Source organism: Alternaria hordeiaustralica, assembly GCF_023758085.1.
Source record: "Alternaria hordeiaustralica strain BMP 2776 chromosome Unknown scaffold_21, whole genome shotgun sequence".
In the NCBI taxonomy this organism is placed as follows: Eukaryota; Fungi; Ascomycota; class Dothideomycetes; order Pleosporales; family Pleosporaceae; genus Alternaria; species Alternaria hordeiaustralica.
Genome location: NW_026056793.1, coordinates 398,033 through 421,164, shown reverse-complemented (window position 1 = coordinate 421,164; position 23,132 = coordinate 398,033). Strand labels below are relative to the sequence as shown.

The 23,132-nt window shown below is 54.2% G+C and overlaps 5 protein-coding genes across 5 annotated transcripts; 3 read left to right on the top strand and 2 right to left on the bottom strand.

Annotated features, from left to right (window-relative positions):
* Nucleotides 1-75: 75 nt before the first annotated feature.
* On the bottom strand, nucleotides 76-1,340 carry END3 (endocytosis defective- protein; the record flags this gene model as incomplete). The annotated part of the gene is made up of 2 exons (XM_049391008.1): nucleotides 76-1,044; nucleotides 1,101-1,340. 2 exons carry the CDS (start codon nucleotides 1,338-1,340, stop codon nucleotides 76-78), a joined length of 1,209 nt encoding a protein of 402 aa, XP_049241350.1.
* Nucleotides 1,341-1,820: 480 nt separating this feature from the next.
* J4E84_008434 (uncharacterized protein) lies at nucleotides 1,821-7,232 on the bottom strand (the record flags this gene model as incomplete). Its single annotated transcript, XM_049391007.1, has 3 exons — nucleotides 1,821-3,198; nucleotides 3,246-6,884; nucleotides 6,934-7,232. The coding sequence occupies 3 exons, from the start codon at nucleotides 7,230-7,232 to the stop codon at nucleotides 1,821-1,823; spliced, it is 5,316 nt and encodes a 1,771-aa protein (XP_049241349.1).
* A 1,789-nt stretch (nucleotides 7,233-9,021) lies between these two features.
* On the top strand, nucleotides 9,022-14,645 carry J4E84_008433 (uncharacterized protein; the record flags this gene model as incomplete). The annotated part of the gene is made up of 3 exons (XM_049391006.1): nucleotides 9,022-9,302; nucleotides 9,349-14,514; nucleotides 14,564-14,645. The coding sequence occupies 3 exons, from the start codon at nucleotides 9,022-9,024 to the stop codon at nucleotides 14,643-14,645; spliced, it is 5,529 nt and encodes a 1,842-aa protein (XP_049241348.1).
* Nucleotides 14,646-15,462: 817 nt separating this feature from the next.
* On the top strand, nucleotides 15,463-18,827 carry J4E84_008432 (uncharacterized protein; the record flags this gene model as incomplete). Its single annotated transcript, XM_049391005.1, has 3 exons — nucleotides 15,463-15,924; nucleotides 15,982-18,515; nucleotides 18,584-18,827. 3 exons carry the CDS (start codon nucleotides 15,463-15,465, stop codon nucleotides 18,825-18,827), a joined length of 3,240 nt encoding a protein of 1,079 aa, XP_049241347.1.
* A 2,064-nt stretch (nucleotides 18,828-20,891) lies between these two features.
* Nucleotides 20,892-22,541, top strand: J4E84_008431 (uncharacterized protein; the record flags this gene model as incomplete). The annotated part of the gene is made up of 1 exon (XM_049391004.1): nucleotides 20,892-22,541. The coding sequence occupies one exon, from the start codon at nucleotides 20,892-20,894 to the stop codon at nucleotides 22,539-22,541; it is 1,650 nt and encodes a 549-aa protein (XP_049241346.1).
* Between the last annotated feature and the right edge of the window lie 591 nt (nucleotides 22,542-23,132).

Genomic DNA, 23,132 nt, shown 5'->3' with positions numbered 1-23,132 from the left:
ATTGCTGATTACCCAGCTCTAAACAATACCCAAAAATCTATATACCCCCTCCCCCTCCCCCTCCCTTCAACCCCCCTACCCCACCTTCTCATCATCAATCTGCCTCCTCAAATCCTCCAACACCCCCTTCCTACTCTCCAAATGCCCCTGCAACCCCTCAACCTGTTCCCTAACCGTCTCAATCTCCTCTCTAATGCCTCCCAACCCCTTAACCGCCCCGCCCTCATCATTATCCAACTCCTTGAGCACATTCCTCTTATAATCAAGCAGAAGCTCCAGTTCACGCTTCACAAGCGCCGGCTTACTATCCTTACTGCGTCCATGCCGCCGATTCTCCGCCTCCTTCTCCACATCCGCAATCTTCTGTTCCAGCTCGCGCAGCTGCTTTTTCAAGCGCACTTCCTCCCAGTCTTCTGTTGTGCGGCCCCCGAAATCAGTGCCTTTGCCGCCGCGCGCGCCGTAGTTGGCTGCGCGGTCGCCGACGCCCAGGCGCGTGAGGTATGCGTCGCCGAATTTGGCTTTGCGGCCCGTGGCGGTGTTTTCGTCGCGGGTGGCTGCCCAGCGCGAGTTTGCGTTTGATTCGATGTCGTAGTCTATGTGCGCTTTTTCGAAACTGGCGCGTAGGCTTGGGGGCACGCTGCGGGGGACGCGGAAGCCTTCGCTGCGTTGGTTGAGGATGTGGAGGAAGGCGAGGGCGGCGTCTTTGCCGACGCTTTCTCGCGCTTTGGGGTTGACGAGGTTCCAGGCGAAGCGCACGTCTGAGTCGGGCACGTTGTCGAGGCTGTCGAAGAGGCCGGACAGACTGTCAAAGGTTATGTTGCCGTGGCCGTCGCGGTTGGCTGTGTAGATTTCTTCGTATTTCGCTTTGTCTGACGGCGACATGTACCAGTCGAAGCCGTCGCGCAGACCGGGCGTGTCGTCATCGTCCTCGACGGTTTCGTAGGCGGGTTGCGAGCCGGAGAGGGCGCGTCCGGCTTGGACGAGGTGGGCTTTCGATTCGGGGACGAGCCAGTCGGGCAGCGCTTTTGGTACATCCATAGATATCTATGGCATGCTGGTCAATTCTGTATCTCCTTCATCGCCCATGCAGACAGACATACCCCGTTAATCAGGTCAAAGATCAGGCGCATGGCGACACAGAACTCCTCAAAGTCGAGCTTGCCGTCATTGTCCACGTCGGCCAGATCCCACACTCTCTCCAGCTGGTCATCGCGCAAATGTGAGTTCTTGAGCACAGGTGCGGCTTGCGCGCCGTCTAGGTGGGTGCCGCCGCCGCTGAGCGAGCTGAATATCTCCCAGTACTTTTCGATTTCGTCTTGCTCGATGCGGTTCGGCGCCATGGTTGCGGTCGGAATTGGCCTGTGTCTATCGGTTCGGAAAGGCGGAGAAGGGGACAGTTGTGTACGTCGTGTGAGATTCGGGGGTGCTGGTTGGGGAATGTCGGGATGGCGGAGCTCTGGCCGCGCCTGCTGGGCTGGGGTACGTAGCTACCTGACGCTAGTCGTGCATCCACCGCCTGCCACTCCCATGCCTCACATGAATGCATTCATATCACTGCAAAGGCAAAAGAGCAAGCTTCATGTTATGATCTTCAATTCAGCTAGATATATGCAACAACTCCGTATTACCACCACTTCAAAAGAGCGATGTAAGTACAACCCAGATTCCCAGAACACCCGAGTTTTCCCATTTAATCCTGCGCCAGATGCAAAAAGATACATGTTTTCTCCCAAAGGAAAGACGAAAATGGCGTTACTGCCGTGCAGACATGTACAAACAACATCGCTAAATGCAATCAATTCTCAATCTTCTTCTCCTTCTTACATCATGTTGGCAAGCTCGTGGTCAATGGCTTGCGTGAGGAAGATCTTCCTCTCGCCAGTGAGCTGCATCTGCAGTCTTTGCTCCGCAAGTGCGATGATTTGCTTGCGCGTGACCTTGTCCAGGTCCGCGTCCTTGAGGCAGGCTTGAACCGTCTCGATGATTTGGCCATCCGTCGGGCCGTTCATCATGCTCTGGAAGTTGGTTGTGCTGCCAGGCCGTGACATGCTGGCGCCATAGCTAAGAGGGCTGCGTCCACGAATTGGCGGTGTGGACGAGGCCATCAGGTTGTCTGAGCTCTGGAAGCCACCCATGCTCTGGCGTTGACCGTACGGTGAAGTGTTGTTGCCATTGTACATGTCACTCATGTTACTCATCGACATGACGCGACTTTGGTGTGGGTTGTCTTGGTACCGCGACATGTTCGAGTATGTCGATTGACGGGTTTGCATGCCCTGGTATGGCCCAGGCGATTGCGGTGGCATGTGCGAGATGTGCTGCATGTTGGACATGACGGTAGATGCAGGCTTGACAGACGAATAGACGGATTGCATGTCGTTCATCTCGTATGCTTCGTCTTCGTACGCATTGAAGCCACCCTTCTCAGTGGCCATGCCTGGGAGACCGCGACGACCGGGAAGCTCGTTGCGCTCGGCGTACTCGTCCCAGCGCATCATAGGAATCGACTTGGGGTCAAAGCCCTCATCATCCGTCGTGAGAACCTGCTTCGTGCCTTGCTCGCCGATGACGACACGCGTGTTACCCCACGAGAAGTCGTCCATGTACCAGAAAGAATACATCGGAAGTGCGAGTGAGTAGATAGGGAAGGCCAGGAGGTAGATGATCATCCATCCCACATGCTGCCATTGTCGCTTGATGATGAAGATGAACGCCTGAAGACCGTACACTGCCGCCAACATGATGATGGAGAACATGGGGAATTGACCTTTGCCAGTCGAGACGGTGTAGACGAGGTATACCAGGTATGCGCAGATGGATGGCAGGACGAGAGTACCGAAGAGATCGATGAAGACGACGAATCGCATCGAGAAACAACAGAAACCACAGAGATCCTTCAGGAAGACGAGTTCGGCCAAGTTGTGGATGGTTGAGTTGATCCATCGACGTCTCTGGGAGAGCAGAATGCTCCACGTGTCGGGGGCGGCTGTGAGAGCGTACGCATCGGGAATGAACTTGTACGACATGGCGGGGAAATGCTTCGTCATCAGAGTCGTCAGGTAACGATCCTCACCGAGCGAGAGGAGATTCTTCTTGTGCAGAGTGTCAACAACACAGTCGGCGTAGTCCTTGATAATCTTGTCCGAGATGATGAGAGGCTTGCCCTTGTCGGCTGTGCGTAGGCGGTACATGGTGAAACTAGTACGAATTAGCACCATATAATGCAGGTAGGGTTGGGTACTTACCATCCGGGCAAACAGGTAACACTGCCGAACAAACTCTCAAAGGCCTTGGACAGATGATGTGAAATGTAGTACTCGTAGACCTGGATCATAGTCCACCATGACCTGTCTTCGTTTTCCAAGCTCGTCTCACCGCAGATACCGGCAATCTTCGAGTCGTGGGCACACGCTGCTACGAGACGGTTAAGAGCATCGGGCTTGACCATGGTGTCGGCGTCGATCATGAGCAAATACTCGTATAGTTCCGGGTCAACACCAATGATGTTGTTGACCTGGTGAAACATTTCCAGCTCCAAGGGGTTCATGGCCGAGCGGTGGTGGACGCGGTTGAGGAAGCTCATAAGCAGAATTTGGGAGTCGCGCTTTCCTCGGTTACCTGGCTTAGACTTGTGCTGTTCCGACTCCTTACCCATCTTGACGACGACAAGGTATGGTACAACATTGCCTTCGAATTCGTACAGACCAGAATAGACCTTTCCGTAGTTGAGCTGCTGGCTTCCCTCGCCGACCGACCAGAATGGAAGGGCAGGAGGGTCGACCTTGGGGTCAACACCGAGGATGTCGAGTACAATCTTGGGCGTAGGACGATCGTTACCGCCACCAACAATCATTCCGTCGCAAATGACACAGATGAGTTTTCGCTTGTTGTCGTATGAGAGGGCAGTCAAAGAGTCCAAACTCTTTCGGATCGAATCCTCACCCTCAGTATAGGCTGGCACCTGACAGATGACAAACTTATCCTGGTTTGCCGGGCGTTTGCGAGAGCCTAGTTGAAGTGCAGCCAAGAACTTGATGACAATAACCGAGCAGAGGATGATCGTGACAGCGAGTAAGATATAGTCGTTGACCTGGCACTTGGCTGTCTTACGGAAGTCGACTTCGCCAACGTAGAACAAATTGTCAAGACATTGCTTGTTGAATTGTTGCGCATTGTTGTTGAGGTTGTTGCTGAAGTCCTCCTTGAGGTTGGAACCTGCGTTGCTCTTTACCATGTCAATCAGCTTAGCATCGAGGAAGTTGTATTGGTCCTGGTCCCGCATGTAGTCGATCGTGGCGAAGTAGTCAGTCAAGTCGTAAACCCTGTTGTCAAGCCTGAACCACATGTGATTCAGATCTTCACCTTCATCTTTGATCGTCTTCTCTTCCCAGACGAGGGGTCCCTTTTTGAATTCCTTCATAGCGGGGAGAAAGACGTCAGGGTACCAGGTCTCGCTCTTCAGAGCGGCGCTGTCTGGCATGTTTGTCCTTGAGCCAGATCCGTGGACAGCGATTGCGTTGAGATTCTCAGCGGTGGATTGGTTGAGTGTGAGCTGCAACACCCGGTTTTGAGGCGTGTCTTTGATCAGATTGGGGCAAGCGATGTATAGCGGAGGAACGACGTATGGGTCCATGTTGGCACCAGCCATTTCCATCATTCGATCCCGGGTAGCCTCGGTGTTAGAGTCACTGTGCTGCTTTTTCCAGAAGGAGGTTAAGTCGTATACGACACCACGATGGCTGACAAAGTAGTCGTCCTCGCCTTGATGCTGTGACACTTCTTTCTGATTCCAGACCTTGTCCTTGTTTGGGCACAAGAGTTTACCGAAAGCGACGATGTAGAAGACGATGGCGGCGTTGAGCAACACGATGAGTAGGACCAAGACGAACTTCTCTCGCCATGCCATGCGAACGTCAGGTCGCTTCATACGGCCAATCCACTTGAGGAGCGGTGAAGGGATCCAGAACGTGAGGGCCCAAACGAAGCCAACCCACATCCTACGAGTACCAGTGAGCGGGGTTTCCGTGACGACGGCGTTGCCACCAGACTCCATGTCGTAGTAACTAACACCTTTGTTCTCGTCGCCCTTGCCTCCTAGACCGTAATCACCAGGTCCCGCGGTGGGAAGGGTGCGCGTGGTGGGGGCGATTGATTTTGCATCTGCTGCACCTGGCACGGCCAGACTGGTGGAACTCTGGAAAGGGTTCTGAGGGGCCGCAGACATATCCGGAAGAGGTGGGAAGAATGCACTTGCTGTAGGCGGGAGCGGGGTGGAGTATCCGTTATCCATGCCACCAGCTCCCATCATGCCACCCATCATGCTGGGAGAACCACCCATCTCATGCGTCTTCAGGTCGAGCTGCGACTCCGCCTCCCACCATGTGCCCTCCTTGACCCACACGCGTTCTTTGCCGACCATGACTTCGCCGTTACTCCAACCGCGCTGCAGGGTCCAGTTTTGGATGCCTTCTTGACCGTCCATGCAGCCCAACGGAGCGTATCGGTCGTAGAATTCATGGTGATCGAAATCGGCAGTGAAGTCGAGGTTGCGGTTACGACGGTTGGCCCACTCGGGCAGTCGCCACTCGCGAAGTTGTCGAGAGACTACGCCAGCCTGCCAGGTGGAATTGAGGTCCTGGTTCAGCGAGGTGGGGATGACATCGGTGGGGTGGATTGCCAGTTGGAACCAGACTCTGCTACTGGCTACTGTCATGGGCAGGTCGAAACGGCCATATTTGCCCAGGACGATGCCGCTGCTGGGTACCGGGTTCAGGACCTTCTTCACAAAGTTGTCCTCATCGGGGATCTCAAGAGCGAGCTTTTCCAACACAGCCTCGCGCTTTTCTAGGTCAGCTTCCTTCTCGCGAAGAGCAGCCCCGTTGATGCCGAGGTCTGCTGCGCAGCTCTGCATGGCCTCGCGCATGCCCTCAAGGACAGAATTGCTGACAGGCGGCACCTGAACACCATCGTCGCGCATCTCGGCGTTGATGCCTTCGCTGTCGTCGAAGACAGTACGCAGCGCAATCGCTTTTCCGAGAGTACGACTGGGGATTTCGACAACAGTAATGTTGACAATGTCTCCATCCTCCGATTCGTTCGGTGTCATCATGCCGCTGCCCTCACTGTCGTCCATGGCATAACCAGACTTGGCGCGCTGGATGTCCTCCTTGATTGAATTATTGGCGTGCGAGACGACAAAGTCGACGATGGCTTCGTAGATACCACCGATGGCGACCTCGCGCTCGTTGGAGCCGAGCTTCTGGCGGAGAGTATCCTCAGGCAGGTCCATGAGGTTCTCTACGTCTTCGCATACCGAAGCAAGAGATTCTTCGTCCATGAAGTAGTCGAGTGTGTTGCCGAGCTTCAACAATCCAGTCAGACAGCTGATAAGCCTAGTCAGCTTTTGGCCCTTGATGCCAATCGCCTTGAGGTTGGCGCGGAAGTCTTCGGCAGCGGCGGCATCGTCAGCATCGGGGAGGTAACTGGGAGGGTCGTATGTTCCGGATCGTCGGAGAAGGGCGTAGCGGTCAAGGGACTGGATGTCCAAGTACTCCCTCTCCTGCCGGGAAGCCGAGCTCGAGTTGAGGTAGTAGAAGACATCGAAAGCGCGTGTGCCACTCTTGCCAGGGACTTGGAGCAAGCCCTGCTGGACGTCGAGGCCGGAGGTAGACAACTTGATCTCAGCTCCGACAACACCGCCAGCAAGGTTGATGGTGAAGACGGCAGCCAGGGCCGAGTAGCGGGGGGTGGAGGGGTTCTCCGGAGTTACGCAGTGGGTAAAGGCCTTGAGGGCTTCGAGTGCAGTATAGAAGTTGCCCGGGAGGGACAGAGGCAGGCTGGAGACGAAGGGCGAGAAGAGCGAGGGGCTCGAGTCGTGCAGCGAACTGCGCGGGTCAGTGGATGATGGTGGACGCAGGGAAGTTGAATACATACGCAAGGACTATGCAGCCGTCCTCAGCTCTCCGGCGGGCATGTTCCCATGCCTTTCGCCCCAGCTCGAGGTCGACGGTGCCACCAATGCGGTCGTCGATGATGCTCTTGGCATTGACCCATGTGTTGACGACCAGACTGGTGCTGGCCTCGAGGTTGTACGAGCGGCCGTTCTTGTAGGCGGAATTGAGCGTGTTGAGCAGCGTCGTGGTGGATGTCTGCGAGGGCGAATTGCCTGGGCGCGATGCCGAGGCGGATGCCGTCGAGTAGACGGACATGCGGGAGTTCTTGACGAAACTCATGGTTGCGGGCTGAGGCGGGTCGCCCCTTCCGTGGATGCTAGTACCGTTACTATAGCGAGGGTAGGTGGAGGGTAACCGCGTGTTGACTGCAGCTGTCTTGTCTTCCCAGAGGTAAGTGTCTGGGCGAGAGCGGTACGGGTCGCGTGTTGATGCAACTATTACACGGCGACGGAGCAAAGGGCCAAGCGAGTGGACGGATTAAACGATTGTATGGAGAAGAACAAAATGCAGACAGCAAGAGAGGCGTCGTGGAACGCAGACCGAGCAGCAGTGATGTTTGTTGGCTCAGGGCGAGACGCATTCCCGGCCAGCTGCATGGGGCATGGCGGCGTATGGTTAGACAGGGTTAGCAGTGTGACTAAGGCCGGGGCGAGGCAGCTCAATGCATCAACACCAGCCGGACATGGATGGCGAGTCTTGGTTTTCGTGGCCACTACCAGCTGCGGCACCGTCCCATGGGCCTGTGATACGAGCGGGTGGCGTGGATGCGATGCCAGCCCCTATTTTTAGCCCGTTTTACTCATGTCGTTGATATTTCCACGCACCATATGGTGTGAACAAGCAATAGTCGGAGAATTCCTCTCACTCCATGACGGCCATCGCCATCTAATCGATAAGAGCAAAATCGACGGCGCATCTGGGTCTGCGGAGATGGCGCCCGACGTCTGAAGCTTGTAACATGGCGCAGACTGCAGGCACATCCCAATATCCACCTCACTCCCTTTCATCTAGCTCTCATTTGTCTTTGGCTCCATGGTTTCAACACGACCGAATCACGCCGGGACAATTTCAGATCTCGACCTGACGTCAAAGCGCGCCCCTCGTTGGGACCGACAAAATCAATCCTTGTCTCTCCATCGCGGGCGCTACCCAAGGGTCTACTTTATCGTGAAGTCACGTACACAGCCTCCCGCTGTCTAGAGCAGTGGGCCTCCACGCCGGCTGGCCCAACGTCTTCGGGCGAGCAAAAGAAACGTCGGCTGACGGCTGTCGAGCGACAAAAAATTATCGAGAGCAGTTGGCGGCATGGGCATGCTCCGTTGCCGCGCAATCGATACGGTTTCGACGGTTAGTGCATTGAAGCGTGCAGCGATGATCGTTCCCGGGGGGCGACCGCTAGCACGCATGTCTGGTAGTGGTTCTCTGCCATGCGTCTCCGGGTCCCAGATGCACGTCTTCGCCTGGAGAAACAGGTGCAACGTGAGGGCAGTATCGTGCAGACGTGCTTCTCGGGGTCACGCCGTGTCGCGGTGCCATCCGACGTGCTGCGATGGTCGACGTCTCTCACGACCTTTTCGTCGCATCAATAAGCAGGCGAGTGGAGCCGCAACGGGGATGCGAGGCAATAGGGCTGTTCAGCGTATTCTATTCTATTTTTGCGCCCCCTTTTCGTGATCGCTGGGTCTCCCAGTCAACACACGCCAAAAGGCGGCTGGTGCGGCGGCGGGCGAAGCTGAGCTAGAAGCATCGTAGCCCCATGCTCTCCAGCGCTCCGTCTGGTCCAGAGTAGAGTTAGACAGCATACCGTGCCGGCCCCTTTGCAACGCAACTCAACGGCTTTGGCTTTGGCATCCTTTACCTTCGTTTGTACACCCTTTCCACATTCGCTGATTGTAATTATTCCCGCCGCGTGTTTTTCTTGTTCCGCCTGTCCTGCCAGCAGCCCTGCGGACGCAACACCAACAACATTGAAGAGTCTCCACGACGCGCAGTTGCCCTCCGACCGTCGACCGCGCCTGCCTGACCCCTCGGTCTCCCATTCGCTCCCACGGGGACGCGGCTGCCCACCATGGCTTCCAACCCGCTGCAGAACCCCTCGCTGCCTTCGCTGCCCCAGCACCAGCAGAACGACACGGGCTTGACTTCGGCCCTCGCCAGCCGGTACCACGCACACCTGCCCATTGCCGCTCTCTCCTCCCAGGGCATTGTCGCTATCAACACATGCACAGACGCGAGTCTCGGTGTAGATGGCGGCAAAGAGGGAAGCGCCCATCAGGCCGCCGAGGACCTCTCGCACAGGGCCTACACGCGCCTGGGACACCGCTCCGAGGACCAAGCCATTGTCTTCCTGTGAGTACTCGAACCGCATCTCTCTGATATCTCTAACATGTTCCAGTGGCGAGTCTGGTTCCGGAAAGACGACCATTCGCGGACACATGCTGAGGTCCTTCATGTCATTCTCCCAGACACCTCTCTCCAAGAAGATTGAACATGCCAATTTTGTCTTCGATGCCTTCACCACAACCAAGTCCCTCACAACCCCGCAAGCCTCCAAATCTGGTCTCTTATTGGAGCTCCAGTATAATACCACCACCGCGAACAACGCCACCCTGCTTGGCGCCCAATTCCTCGCCCACCGTCTCGAGCGCAGCCGCATCGCCTCCGTGCCGACTGGAGAGCGCACCTACCATGTCCTCTACTATCTCCTCGCTGGCACCAGTATCAACGAGAAGAAGCACCTGTTCCTCGACGCAGTAGGTGGAGAGGGTGCAGGCAACCGCACCTCGCTCGGCTCCAACAAGAGATGGCGCTATCTCGGACACCCCACACAGCTCAAGGTCGGCATCGATGACTCCAAGGGCTTCGCTGATTTCAAGGCTGCCCTCCGGAGGCTAGAATTTGGCAAAGAGAGCATTGCGGGCATCTGCGAGATCATGGCTACCATCATGCACATTGGTCAGCTCGAGTTCGAGATGGGCCAAAACACAACTCCTGCGCCTGACGAGAGCGGTGGCTACTCCCACGAAGGTGGAGAGTCCATTACGGTTGTCAAAAACCAGGAGTCTCTAGTACCCATTGCCCAGTTCCTAGGCGTTGCCATATCCGATCTTGAGCAAAGCTTACGGTACAAGTCCAAGACTCTATACCGCGAGCGCGTTACCGTTATGTTGGACCCCAAGGGTGCCCGAGCCAATGCAGATGAGCTTGCCCGTTCTCTGTACTCGCTCCTCGTCACTTGGGTCATGGAGCAGATGAACTCAAGGATCTCAGTGCCATCCGAGCAAATCTCAAACACTGTTTCCATGGTCGACTTCCCAGGATTCGCCAACTTCGCTGCCACCGGATCATCCCTGGACCAGCTTCTTAACAACACTGCAAACGAGTCCCTCATCTCCTTCTGCCAAGAGAGCTTCTTCCAACGGCAAATCCAAGAGCTGGAAGCCGAGGAGATCTCTCTGCCGCCCATGGCCTTCTACGACAACACAGCTGTCAAGACTGGCCTCATGAAGCCCGGTAACGGTCTTCTGAGCATCCTAGACGACCAGATGCGCCGTGGCAAGACCGACATGCAGTTCCTCGAGGCCATTCGCAAGCGTTTCGACGGCAAGCACCAGGCTATTGTTCCTGGAAGCTTGACAGTCGTGCAACCCGGCAGCAACTTCCCCACCCCCAACACTTCGCCCACCTTTACCATTCGCCACTTCACTGGTGACATCGACTACAGTGTAGAGGGTCTTTTGGAGGAAAACGCTGAGCTCATCTCTGGCGACATGATGCACCTGCTCAAGTCCGCCCAGGCTCCCTTCGTTCAACAGCTCTTCGGACAGGAGGCTCTTCAGAAGATGACGCACCCTAAGGAGAAGTCAGCCATTGTCCAGGCTACTGTCAGCTCCAAACCTACACGCCAACCCAGCATGGCGAAGCGGAAGGCCGACAAGACTGGTCGATTCGGACGCCAACTGAACGTGTTCGACGAGGATGCCATTAGTGATGCAGAGAGCAACATCTCGGGCACGAAGAAGCCCGGTGACTCTCAGAAGCAGACTGGTGCCGCAGGCCAATTCATCAGCTCATTGAGGACCATCGAATCGACAATGCGCAAAGCCAACGCCTACTTCGTCTTCTGCTTGAAACCAAATGATCGAAGGATCGCCAACCAGTTTGACAGCAAATGCGTCCGCCAACAAGTTCAGGCTCTCGGCATTGCCGAGATCAGCCAACGTCTTCGGGTGGCTGACTTCAGCATTTTCATGCCTTTCGCCGAGTTTCTTGGGCTTGCACAGACTGACCTTGCCATCGTTGGAAGCGACAAGGAGAAGGCTGAGATGGTTCTCGATCACAAGCCGTGGCGGGAGAATGAAGTTCGTGTGGGTGCCACTGGTGTCTTCTTGAGTGAGAAGTGCTGGCTCGAAATCGCCAACGTTTCAAACATCGCTCCTTACGCCCGTGGTCCCGCTGACTCCAACGACAATCTGCTTACTCCCGATGCTGGTCGATCATACGGGGATGTCCGCGCCGGTCTCCTCTCGCCCTCACCTGGCGCTTATTACGACGACAAGAGCGGCAACTACTTCGGCCAGAGGGATATCGATGCTCGCTCAGAGGCGCCTTCTGGCATCACGAATGGCGATATGTTCCACGGCTTGGAACAGCCCAAGGCTATTGACGACGAGAAGGCTGCTGAAGCCAAGCTACAAGAGGTCGAGACCATTCCCACCTCAAGCAGTCGAAAGAGATGGGTGTTCATTGTCTACCTCTTGACATGGCTCATTCCCGACTTTGCTATTCGGTACATCGGACGTATCAAACGCAAAGACGTACGCATGGCGTGGCGAGAGAAGTTGGCTATTAACATGATTATTTGGTGGAGTTGTGCCTTCGTCATCTTCCTCATGATAGGCTTCCCCGCGGTCATCTGCCCGAAACAACACGTCTACTCTTCTGCCGAACTGACATCCTTCAACGGCAAGGATGGAAACGAGGCCTACGTTGCCATCCGCGGTATCGTCTACGACTTGGGAGAGTTCATCCCTCATCATTATCCGAGCATCGTTCCACAGAAGAACCTGGAGAAGTATGCTGGAAAGGATGCTACCAATCTGTTCCCCGTACAAGTCTCTTCTCTGTGCTTGGGCAAAGAAGGAAAGGGAATCAACCCAGCCGTTCAGCTGAACTACAAGAACTCCAACTACACCGACTCCGCCGTGAACAATCTCATCAGTACCACCGACATCAACGCGCAATACCACGACTTCCGATCCTTCACAAACGACAGTCGTGGGGATTGGTGGTTCGAGCAACAGATGTTCCTCAAGGCCAACTACATGAAGGGTCGTGTTGGATACAGCCCCGAATACCTGAAGACACTTGGAAACAAAGGCAACTCGATCGCCTACATGAATGGTCGTGTATACGATTTCACCGATTACATTCCTGGTGGTCGTGAGGTCAAGTTCAAGGTCGGCGAAGAGCCTGATGACAAGAACATTGATACCGATTTCATGGACCCAAGCGTTGTGGACATCTTCCGAGTTCAAGCCGGCAAAGACATCACCAAGTACTGGCAAAACCTCCAGTTGAATGCGCAAACAAAGGCGAACATGGAGACCTGCATGAATAACCTGTTTTACGTCGGCGATCTCGACACCAGAAACTCGGCCAAGTGTCTGTTCGCCAAGTACTTCCTGCTCGCCATCTCCATTCTCTTGGTCAGTGTTATCGGATTCAAGTTCCTGGCGGCCCTTCAATTCAGCCGCAAGACCGACCCGGAGAACATCGACAAATTCATCATCTGCACTGTGCCTGCCTACACCGAAGACGAAGAATCCCTCCGTCGCGCAATCGATTCCGCCGCCAGGATGAAGTATGATGACAAGCGCAAACTACTTGTCATTGTCTGCGATGGTATGATTATCGGTCAAGGCAACGATAAGCCCACTCCTCGCATCGTTCTCGACATTCTTGGTGTTCCCGAGGCTACCGATCCCGAGCCTCTCAGCTTCGAGAGTTTGGGTGAAGGTCAAAAGCAGCACAACATGGGCAAATGTTACTCGGGTCTCTATGAGGTACAGGGTCACATCGTGCCTTTCTTGGTCGTCGTCAAGATTGGCAAGCCTTCGGAAGTCTCCAAGCCTGGTAACCGCGGAAAGCGTGACTCGCAGATCATCCTCATGCGATTCCTGAACCGTGTGCACTACAACCTCCCCATGACACCGCTTGAGCTCGAGATGCACCATCAGATTCGGAACATTATAGGAGTCAACCCCACCTTCTACGAGTTCCTCCTCCAAATTGATGCCGATACCGAAGTCGCACCTGACGCCGCCACTCGATTCGTCGCAGCCTTCCTCCACGATACCCGCCTACTTGCTATTTGTGGTGAAACCGCTCTTACCAACGCCAAGTCTTCGTTCGTCACCATGATGCAAGTGTACGAATACTTCATCTCCCACAACCTGACCAAGGCTTTCGAGAGCTTGTTCGGTTCCGTCACTTGTCTTCCTGGTTGTTTCACCATGTACCGCATTCGCGCTGCCGAGTCTGGAAAGCCACTGTTCGTTAGCAAGGAGGTCGTCGAAGCCTACCAAGAGATTCGTGTCGACACTTTACACACGAAGAACCTGTTGCATCTAGGAGAAGATCGCTTCTTGACTACGCTACTTCTCAAGTTCCATCCCAAGTACAAGACCAAGTACACGATGCGAGCACACGCTTGGACTGTCGCACCTGACAGCTGGTCCGTCTTCATGTCTCAACGTCGTCGCTGGATCAACTCTACTGTGCACAACCTGATTGAACTGATTCCACTCACCCAGCTGTGTGGTTTCTGCTGCTTCAGTATGCGCTTCATCGTCTTCATGGATCTTCTTTCCACGGTTGTACAACCCGTCATTGTTGTCTACATCGGCTATCTCATCTACACGCTGGTGTGGTCCCCCGACATCGTCCCTGTCACTGCGTTTATTCTTCTTGGTGCCATCTATGGTCTGCAGGCTATCATCTTCATCATCCGACGCAAGTGGGAAATGATTGGTTGGATGATTATCTACATCTTCGCAACACCTGTCTTCGCCTTCGGCCTGCCTTTGTACTCGTTCTGGTACATGGACGACTTCTCGTGGGGTAACACTCGTGTCGTTGTTGGTGAAAAGGGTCAGAAGGTTCTTGTCACAGATGAAGGCAAGTTTGATCCTGCCAGCATCCCCAAGAAGAGGTGGGAGGAGTACCAGGCGGAGATGTGGGAGCAGCACACCATCCGGGACGACCGCTCCGAGGTTTCAGGATACACGTACGCCACCAGGAAGCCTTTCGGAGGCGGATCTGTCGCTGGCTCAGAGTATGGAGGCATGACACCATCTCGCTCCGCGTCTCACCTTGGTCTCCCACGCTACGACAACCACTCACGATTGAGCCTCGCGCAGAGCGGATACGGTGCGGACAGCATGGAAATGTCGAACCTGCCAAGTGACGATGCCATCTTGATGGAGATCAAGGACATTCTATCCAAGTCTGATCTCATGAACGTCACGAAGAAACAGATCAAGGGCGAACTAGAGCAAAGGTATGTCAATCCCCATTTGTTTGCACAACCAACACTAACATTCTCACAGATTCGGATGCGATCTCACGCTCAAGAAGCAATTCATCGGCTCAGCTGTCGAGTCACTGCTCATCAGCGGCCAGCTCTACTAAGCCGTTGTGTCTTTAGTTTGTCACGGCTTCGTTGATGCTTTATGACTCTACGTGTTGCCAAAAGATACCGTTTCGTTGTCAGTCACTCATACAGCCATATCAGGCCTCAGCGCATGGCTTTTATCGCTACTATTGTAATATCGACATTGCATTCTCTCATTGGGTCGGAGTTACAGACCCTGGTACGGCGTTGGATGTATTGGGATTATACGGAGCAACACGTTTTGTGTTTTGTCGTCATTTGAGTATTATCTGCGTCGGAAGGGAAAACATGGGTGTAGATTTGGGTTGTAGCATGAGAGAATAGCTATGAAGAATCGCATACGGATACACAACACACATTTCCCATGACTCATCCATGCATGCGCTGATCCTTTTGACCACATGTGCCACCGGTCACGAGCAATGCTTAGAAGAACAGATGAGTCAAGAGTCGTCATGCTACCAAAATCGAGCATGAAGAAGGTCTGAAGATGATTCAGTGCAGGCCTCCATGGCAGTGATTGGTCCGAGCGCCTCCTACCCCTCCACAGCTAGCCGTTCGCCGCCCGCCGCCACACAGAACAATCGATAACTCCAACGGAATTTCGCAGCAGCCCGTGTGCGTTTGCATTTTCCTGTCACTCTTTTGCGGTCCAGGCCTTTGTTGGTTTACTCGGGACCCCTTCTCCTTCGGCTCCGCTTTTACCTGCTCCTGCCTGCACTGTGTGGCGCGCCTGCCTGCTTGAGCACTTGCGATTTCTACGGTGCATTCCCACAACCACAAGTGCCACCCGTCGAGTGCACCCCACACCCCAAGTAATCCACCGCACACACAATGCCGCCCAAGAAGAAGAACAACAAGAAGGCGCAGGACGACGACTGGGAAGCCGAGCTCGGCGAGTCTGTCGCGCCCCAGGATGCCGCTGCAGCTGATGCCGCGCCTGAGGATGCTGCCGCCGAAGACGATGCTGCTGGCGGCGGCCTGATGGCGGCGCTTGCGAAGCGCGGCAAGAAGAAGAACAAGAAGGGCGCCAACACCGAAGTTGAAGGCGAAGACCCGCCTGTTGACGGCGCGAATGGCGACTTCGACGCCAAGGCACCCCAAGAAGGAACCTTCGACGACGATGACGACGATGTCTTTGCTGGAAACTACGGCAAGAAGAAGGGCAAGGGTGGCGCTGCTGCGAAAGCAGAGGAGCCTGTCGAGGAGAAGACGGACGATGCTCCTCGTGTAAAGACCAAGGCAGAGAAGGAGAAAGAAAAGAAGGAGAAGGAGAAGCAGCGAAAGAAGGAATTGGTATGTTCGCAGCATCTGTCATGTTCATTGCATGAGTGTGTACTGACCGCATGCTAGGCTGCGAAGAAGAAGGCCACTGGTCCTGCCAAAGCCGAACCCGCGAAGGCTGCCGACGCCAAGCCAGAAGCCGCTGCTGCACCCTCAGCCGCTACCGCAGACACTACCCCCGCTGCTGGCGGCAAGAAGAAGAAGCTCAACCCTGCGCTAGCTGCCCTTCAAAAACAACAGGAAGAGCGCAAGAGGAGGGAGGAAGAGATTGCGCGCGCAGAAGCCGAAGAGAGAGCTAGGCTGGAGGCGCTTGAGGCACAGGAGGCCGAGGAACAGAAGAAGAAGGAGGAGGCTAAGGCTCTGAAGAAGCAGCGAGAGAAGGAAAAGATCGAGCAGCTGAAGAAAGAGGGCAAGTACATGACAAAGGCTCAGAAAGAGGCCAAGGCAAAGAACGAACTCCGTCTGCAGCAGCTGCTTGAGCAAGGTGGCACAAAGGTTGCTGGACTTGCCGACGAGGCTGACAAGAAGAAGAAGCCAGTGTACGATGACCGCAAGAAAAAGAAGAAGAAGCAAGCCGAGACCCAACAGGAGAAGGAGGCTCGCGAAGCTGAGGAGGCCGCCAAGAAGCTCGAGGAACTCAAGCTGGCCGAAGAGCAAGCCGCCGCTGCAGCTGAGGCCGCAGAGAAGGCTAAACTTGACGCCGAAGCGAAGAAGGGCGAGGACGGTGACTCTGCCGACGACTGGGAAGCCCAAGCTGACGAGTTGGAGGGAGTCAAAGACAGCTGGGATGTTGATACCGACGAGGAAGAAGAGCGCAAAGCAAGCGAGAAGAAGGCCAAGGAAGAGAAGGCGGCAGCGGAGAAGTCTACAGCAGACCAAGCCTCCAAGTCCAAGGATACCAGCTCAGACTCTGATTCCGAAGACGACAGCGAAGACGATTCATCCGAAGACGAGGAAGGCACTGCTACCCAGCGTGCCGAAGCCGCTCGTAAAGCTGCCGCCGCCGAAAGACGGAAGCAGGCACACGAGGAGGCTCTTGCCGCGCGGTCAAAGGACAACCTGCGATCTCCCATTTGCTGTATTCTTGGTCACGTCGATACTGGTAAAACGAAGCTGCTCGACAAGATCCGTCAGACCAACGTGCAAGAAGGCGAGGCTGGAGGTATCACACAACAAATTGGTGCCACCTACTTCCCCGTCGAGGCACTTCAGAAGAAGGTTGCTGTCGTTAACAAGGACAACGAATTCGTCTTCAATGTCCCCGGTCTCCTAGTCATCGATACACCCGGTCACGAGTCTTTCACCAACCTCCGGTCTCGTGGTTCCTCGCTTTGCAACATTGCTATCCTCGTCATTGATATCATGCACGGTCTTGAACCTCAAACCATCGAATCGATGAAGCTACTCCGAGACAGGCGCACACCTTTCATCGTCGCTCTCAACAAGATCGATCGTCTGTTCGGCTGGAAGAAGATCGATAACAACGGTTTCGAAGACAGTTTGAGCCTCCAAAAGGCCTCCGTTCAGTCCGAGTTTGAGGAGCGATGGACCTTTGTTCGCACCCAGCTCCAAGAACAAGGTTTCAACTCGGAGATCTTCAACCGAAACAAGAGCATGTCCAAGTTCGTCTCCGTGTGCCCAACATCCGCGCATACCGGAGAAGGTATTCCAGACATGATCAAGCTTATCGTCAGACTCACGCAAGAGCGTCTGACCAACAACCTCATGTACCTTTCTGAGGTTGAGTGTACTGTGCTTGAAGTCAAGGTCATCGAAGGTCTCGGTACCACTATCGATGTCATCTTGTCCAACGGTGTCCTCCACGAAGGTGACCGGATAGTGCTATGCGGAAACCCAGAGCCTATAGTGACGAACATTCGAGCGCTGTTGACACCGGCTGAGATGAAAGAGTTGCGTGTCAAGTCGCAATACGTGCACAACAAGGAAGTAAAGGCTGCTATGGGTATCAAGATCGCCGCCGATGGACTTGATCAAGCCATCGCAGGTTCGCGTCTGCTTGTCGTCGGTCCGAATGACGACGAGGAAGATCTCATGGACGAGGTCATGGGTGATCTAGCCCATTTGCTCAGCAAGGTTTCCAAGACTGGTCGCGGTGTCTCCGTACAAGCGTCTACCCTTGGTTCACTCGAAGCTCTCCTTGAGTTCCTACGTGTATCGAAGATTCCCGTCGCCACCATCTCTATCGGACCTGTCTTCAGAAAGGACGTCCTTCGTGCAGGTATCATGTTAGAAAAGGCCAAGGAATACGCCGTCATGCTGTGTTTCGACGTTAAAGTCGACAAGGACGCCAAGGCATACGCAGAGGAAATCGGTGTCAAGATCTTCGAAGCCGACATCATCTACCACTTGTTCGACAAGTTCACAGCGCACATGAAGCAGCTCGAGGAGCAGCGGAAGGAGGATTCAAAGATGTTGGCAGTCTTCCCCTGCGTACTCAAGCCTGTCGCTGTCTTCAACAAGAAGGACCCCATCATCATTGGTGTAGATGTCACTGAAGGCGCACTCCGAATGACAACGCCCATCTGCGCCGTCAAGAAGAACGCCACCACCGGAGCCAAAGAACTCGTCCACCTAGGAAGAGTGTAAGTTGTCCCATACCTTTCCCCTCCCTCCCCACATCACCTTACCACCTTACTAACCCGTTCGAAAGTACGTCCATCGAGCGCGACCACAAACCCATGCAAATCTGCAAGCGAGGCCAGCCCTCCGTCGCCGTCAAAATCGAAGGCTCAAACCAGCCCATGTACGGTCGCCACTTGGAAGAAGACGATATCCTCTACTCTGCTATTAGCAGAAAGAGTATCGATACGCTCAAGGAGTACTTTAGGAGCGATGTTAGTCAGGATGAGTGGAAGTTGATTGTGCAGTTGAAGAATGTGCTTGATGTGCAGTAAGGAAGATGTGTGTGGATGGGGGCTTAGGGGGATGTGAGAGAGTGGAGAGGTGGTGGTGGTTAGATGGTGGTAGTGTATGATTTTAAAGTCTATTTAGTGTGTGTTTGACCACTATCTTGTGGTTTCTTTTTTTCTTGCCTTTTCAGGCGCGAGGCAATAGCATTTGTTTGGCGTTAATAGTGCAACATATTCATCTAAACTCTGCTTTTCGCGACTGGACTTTCCTTTTTGCATTCAAGGTAGCATAACTTGATATGCCCACTCAGGCTCTCAACAACATCCCGTAATTGACACCGTGAGCAAGCCTGTTGCGCGCATGGCGATTTGGCTTGGAAGACTCTGCTTCTCCATCTCTTGGTTCTTGGCCCTTTGCACGTGGCTATCTGCCATTGATCCGTCCCGGTGCAGTCAAGGCTGATCGCTCCAGGCGTGGCGCTCTGAGTTGAATGCCTTGACCTCATGATGAAGAGACCTCCGCTGGTATGCTCTCGATCTTCTCCTTTCAACTTGCTCAAACTCCGATCATCCTCTTCGTCGTCGCTGGAAACTGGCTAGACCGACATGGGGTAGCGGTGCAGCATGCCAGATACTTTCACTGGGGAAGTTTGGAGTGGCTGCTGAGGTTTGCATCGCTGTCGTAGGGAGGCATGGCAACGATCGCGGGGATTTTGCCGTAATCGGGAACTTGACGTCTTCGGAAACTTGGATCTTGATCTGAGACTTCGCGTTGGCCTTGGTGTGTGAAGGGATGGATTCGGTTAACAATGTTTTAGGCGACGCGTCCTTGGTGAGTGATGGGAAGAGAGCGCGCGCGATTTCGAGCGATAGAACTGAGGACATGGTGAATAGGGAGTTCTTATAAAGAGGTCTTGTCGCGCAAGTCACGAATGCGCAAAGGTAGATTGAAGTTGAGTCGTTGCTATCGCTGAGTGGTGATGACTTCTATCCCGACACGAAACAGCGCGTAGTTATACTTCATCGCGCCGTTCTCGTGCTGCTTGCGCAAGTTTGCGATTACGCAAGCGACGCGGTGGCTCAGTCAAAGTTTTCGCAATCTTACCTTCATCCATCGTGAGCGTCGTGGTAGATGAGCCTCTACGGACGCGTGGGGGAGTGTTAGTAGTGTTGGTGTTTAGGCGCGATTGGCTGGGTCGGACCTGCGATTAGCGGGCGCAGTACTGCAGGATCAACCGGGAAGGACGGCCTCAGGCTCCAGCGATGTCTTTTGCCAACGGTTGCGAGTCTTTATTCCCTCCCTATCCATCGCTCCCCACCCCCGGCGTAACTTTTCTTCTTGTTGCGATAGTCCGCGATTCTAGGTGGGTTGGGTGTGAAGGCGTCTACGGGGCTCAGGCAGGATCACTTCGGCGAGGAGTCAGGGCTTCCAGCTCAGACCGCTGCGACATGCGCTGCTGATTCGCGACACGCTGTTCGAAACTATGCTGCAGATTTCATCAGAGCGCGACAAGAGCTAGGATCCCGGCCATGTACATGTCCTTCGTCATCGCGTTCCCAGCTGTCTGGAAACAACGAGATCTGCCTCGCCGCGTGCTCTTCGGCGACCGAAAAGGATAACAACTCTCGACTACGTGAGCGCATTTCTCTACGCGCATCAAGAAGTTACCTGGTATTCTTGTGATCATTATGAGTAACTACAAATTGTTGAGATCGAAGAAAGGACGTCATCATGCTCGACTCGCCAGTGTAGCGCCCGGCACAGTCCCGAACTTTAGCTTCACCCAATCCACAATTTCAGCCGCATCTTGATCTCGAACAAGCTCACCATGCCGATTCTTGGAAAGATCTGAGCCAGGATCGGCCATGTACAGTTTCGGTACCTACCAATCCTGATCGTAGAACTCTTTGTCCATATCTGATCAACGCCAAACTAACACACAAGCGGCGATCATGCCGTCTGTTCAGAACATCTGCTTATCGGAATCTCATCAGGGTGGGTCATACTAAGATCGTGGCGCGAGCGCCTCTGTCATGTCCTGCGAAAGTTCTGTCGAAATTTTGCCAGCTGTTGCTTCTCAAGTTACAGTCTGGTGAAAAGCACACGGCATGGCTCTTCCGAATGCTTCACGACCCGTTTCTTGGTCGAATACTACAGCGGCATCGACAAGACCACCGAGTCCCGTCAACATCGAAAAGGACCATGACAAAAGTCGCCAGCCGTCAACGATAGCAGATGGGAATCCAGGCATCGACCCTGAGAAAGGCCATCCACCGAATGCAGGTCAAGAAGCAACACCAAGCGCTCCTCATGCCTCATCGCAAGATCGTCCTTCAGCACTCGACTGGGACGGTCCAGACGATCCTCTGAACCCTCATAACTGGAGTGCAGCGCGAAAGTGGTATCAAACGTACACCATATCAGGCATCGCATTTGTAGGAACCTTCGCATCATCCGTCTTCACACCCGCCATCGAACAATCAGCATCAGACCTCCACTCCACCCAACTCATCGCAACCTTCGCATACTCCATATACGCTCTTGGCCTAGCCTTCGGTGGCCCTTTCGCAGCTCCTCTGAGCGAAACATTCGGACGACGACCCCTCATCTTCATCAGCCTGCCCATCTTCGCGCTCTTCATCCTCGGCACGGGGTTCGCGCAAAGTATGGCAAGCCTAGTAGTACTGAGGTTCTGGGCTGGTTTCTTCGCTGCTCCAAGTCTGAGCATGGGATCAGGCACATTGAGCGATATTTGGCCGCCAGAGAAGCGGTCTGGACCCATGTCGCTGTATGTCGCAACGCCGTTCATGGGCCCAGCTTTAGGACCTATTCTAGGTGCTGCGGTGACACAGACACGTGGTTGGCGCTGGACGTCTTGGTTGATACTCTTCTTCACCATCGTGCTTGTCATTGCGCCTGCACCGTTTTATAAAGAGTCGTATAAGCCCGTCCTCCTGCGTCAGCGCGCGAAGAAGCGGAATCTTCCTCTGCCGCGGTCGCCGACCGAAGGCATGTCGTTGCCGAAGATTGTCAGTACATATGCGACCAAGACACTCACGCGGCCGATGCACATGCTTCTCACCGAGCCGATCGTGGCCACGTTCAACACATACTCTGCTTTCAATTTCGGCTTGCTATACGCCTTCTTCGCCGCCTTCCCGTACGTCTTCGCAACAAAATACGGCTTCGACAGCATCTCGACAGGCTACACGTTCCTGGGTCTGGGCGTCGGCGTCATCGTCGCTACCATCTGCATCGTCTCATTCAGCAAACTTTACTACCTGCCTCGCGTACGTAAAGCGATTGCAGAGAAGACACCAGCACCGGCTTTCGCAACATCACGACTAGCACCCGAGAAGCGCTTACCCCTCGCATTCGCAGGTGGACCTATTCTCACTATTGGCCTCTTCCTCTTCGGCTGGTCGGCCGCTTACCGCGTCCATTGGATTGTACCGACCATCGCCGAAGCCTTCTTCGGGATGGGGAATATGCTTATCTTCATGGCGTGCATGATGTATATTACTGATACCTATGGGCCGCTGTATAGTGCCAGTGCTATGGCTTCGAACGCTATATTGCGATACGTGCTTGGTGGAACGTTTCCTCTTTTCGCAGTCCAGATGTTTCGGAGATTAGGGCCGCAGTGGGCGTGTACGTTGCTGGGGTGTTTGAGTATTTTGGGTGCGTGTATACCGTTTGTGCTGGCGAAGTATGGCGAGGTGTTGAGGAGTAGGAGTGGGTATAAGAGGAGTGGGTAGCTTCTCGATAGGATCTACGTTGATGCTTAATGACAGTGTAATAGCGTTTAGCGAGCACCGAGGAGTGTGATTCAGAGCCCAAGATTTACAGTTCAAAGTCGCATTGCGTGTGACGTTGGTATTGTCTGTGATCTCAAGCTGAGAGTTAACGGCAGTAGACTGTGTTAGATGAGAAGTAATTTCTAAGGTGACAAAACTTTACTAATCTACTACCAAAGACTACCGAGACATGTTTTTGAAGGAAAAGGACGTTCTTCTGACATGTTACTAGTGAAAACCGTGATCATACTATCCGAAATGACACAACGCCTGATTAAAGCAGTCCTCATTCCTCCATTCCTTCCCCCATGTCAAGAAATTCTTCCCAAGCTTCGGTTGGTGCGTCTTCCATATTATCGTCGAACGGATCGAAGTGAGTTTCGTGGTCGGGTTGCAAAGTGGTGTTTGGCGGGTTGTCGATGTGTGCGGTTGTTGGTACGGTTGTTGATGCTCCGGCGCGGTAGTCCATGGCGCCGTGGGAGAGGAGGAGGTTGACGATCTCGTGGTGCTTCGCCCATTTTGCGCATTGCAGCGCTGTTTTCCTCCATCTAA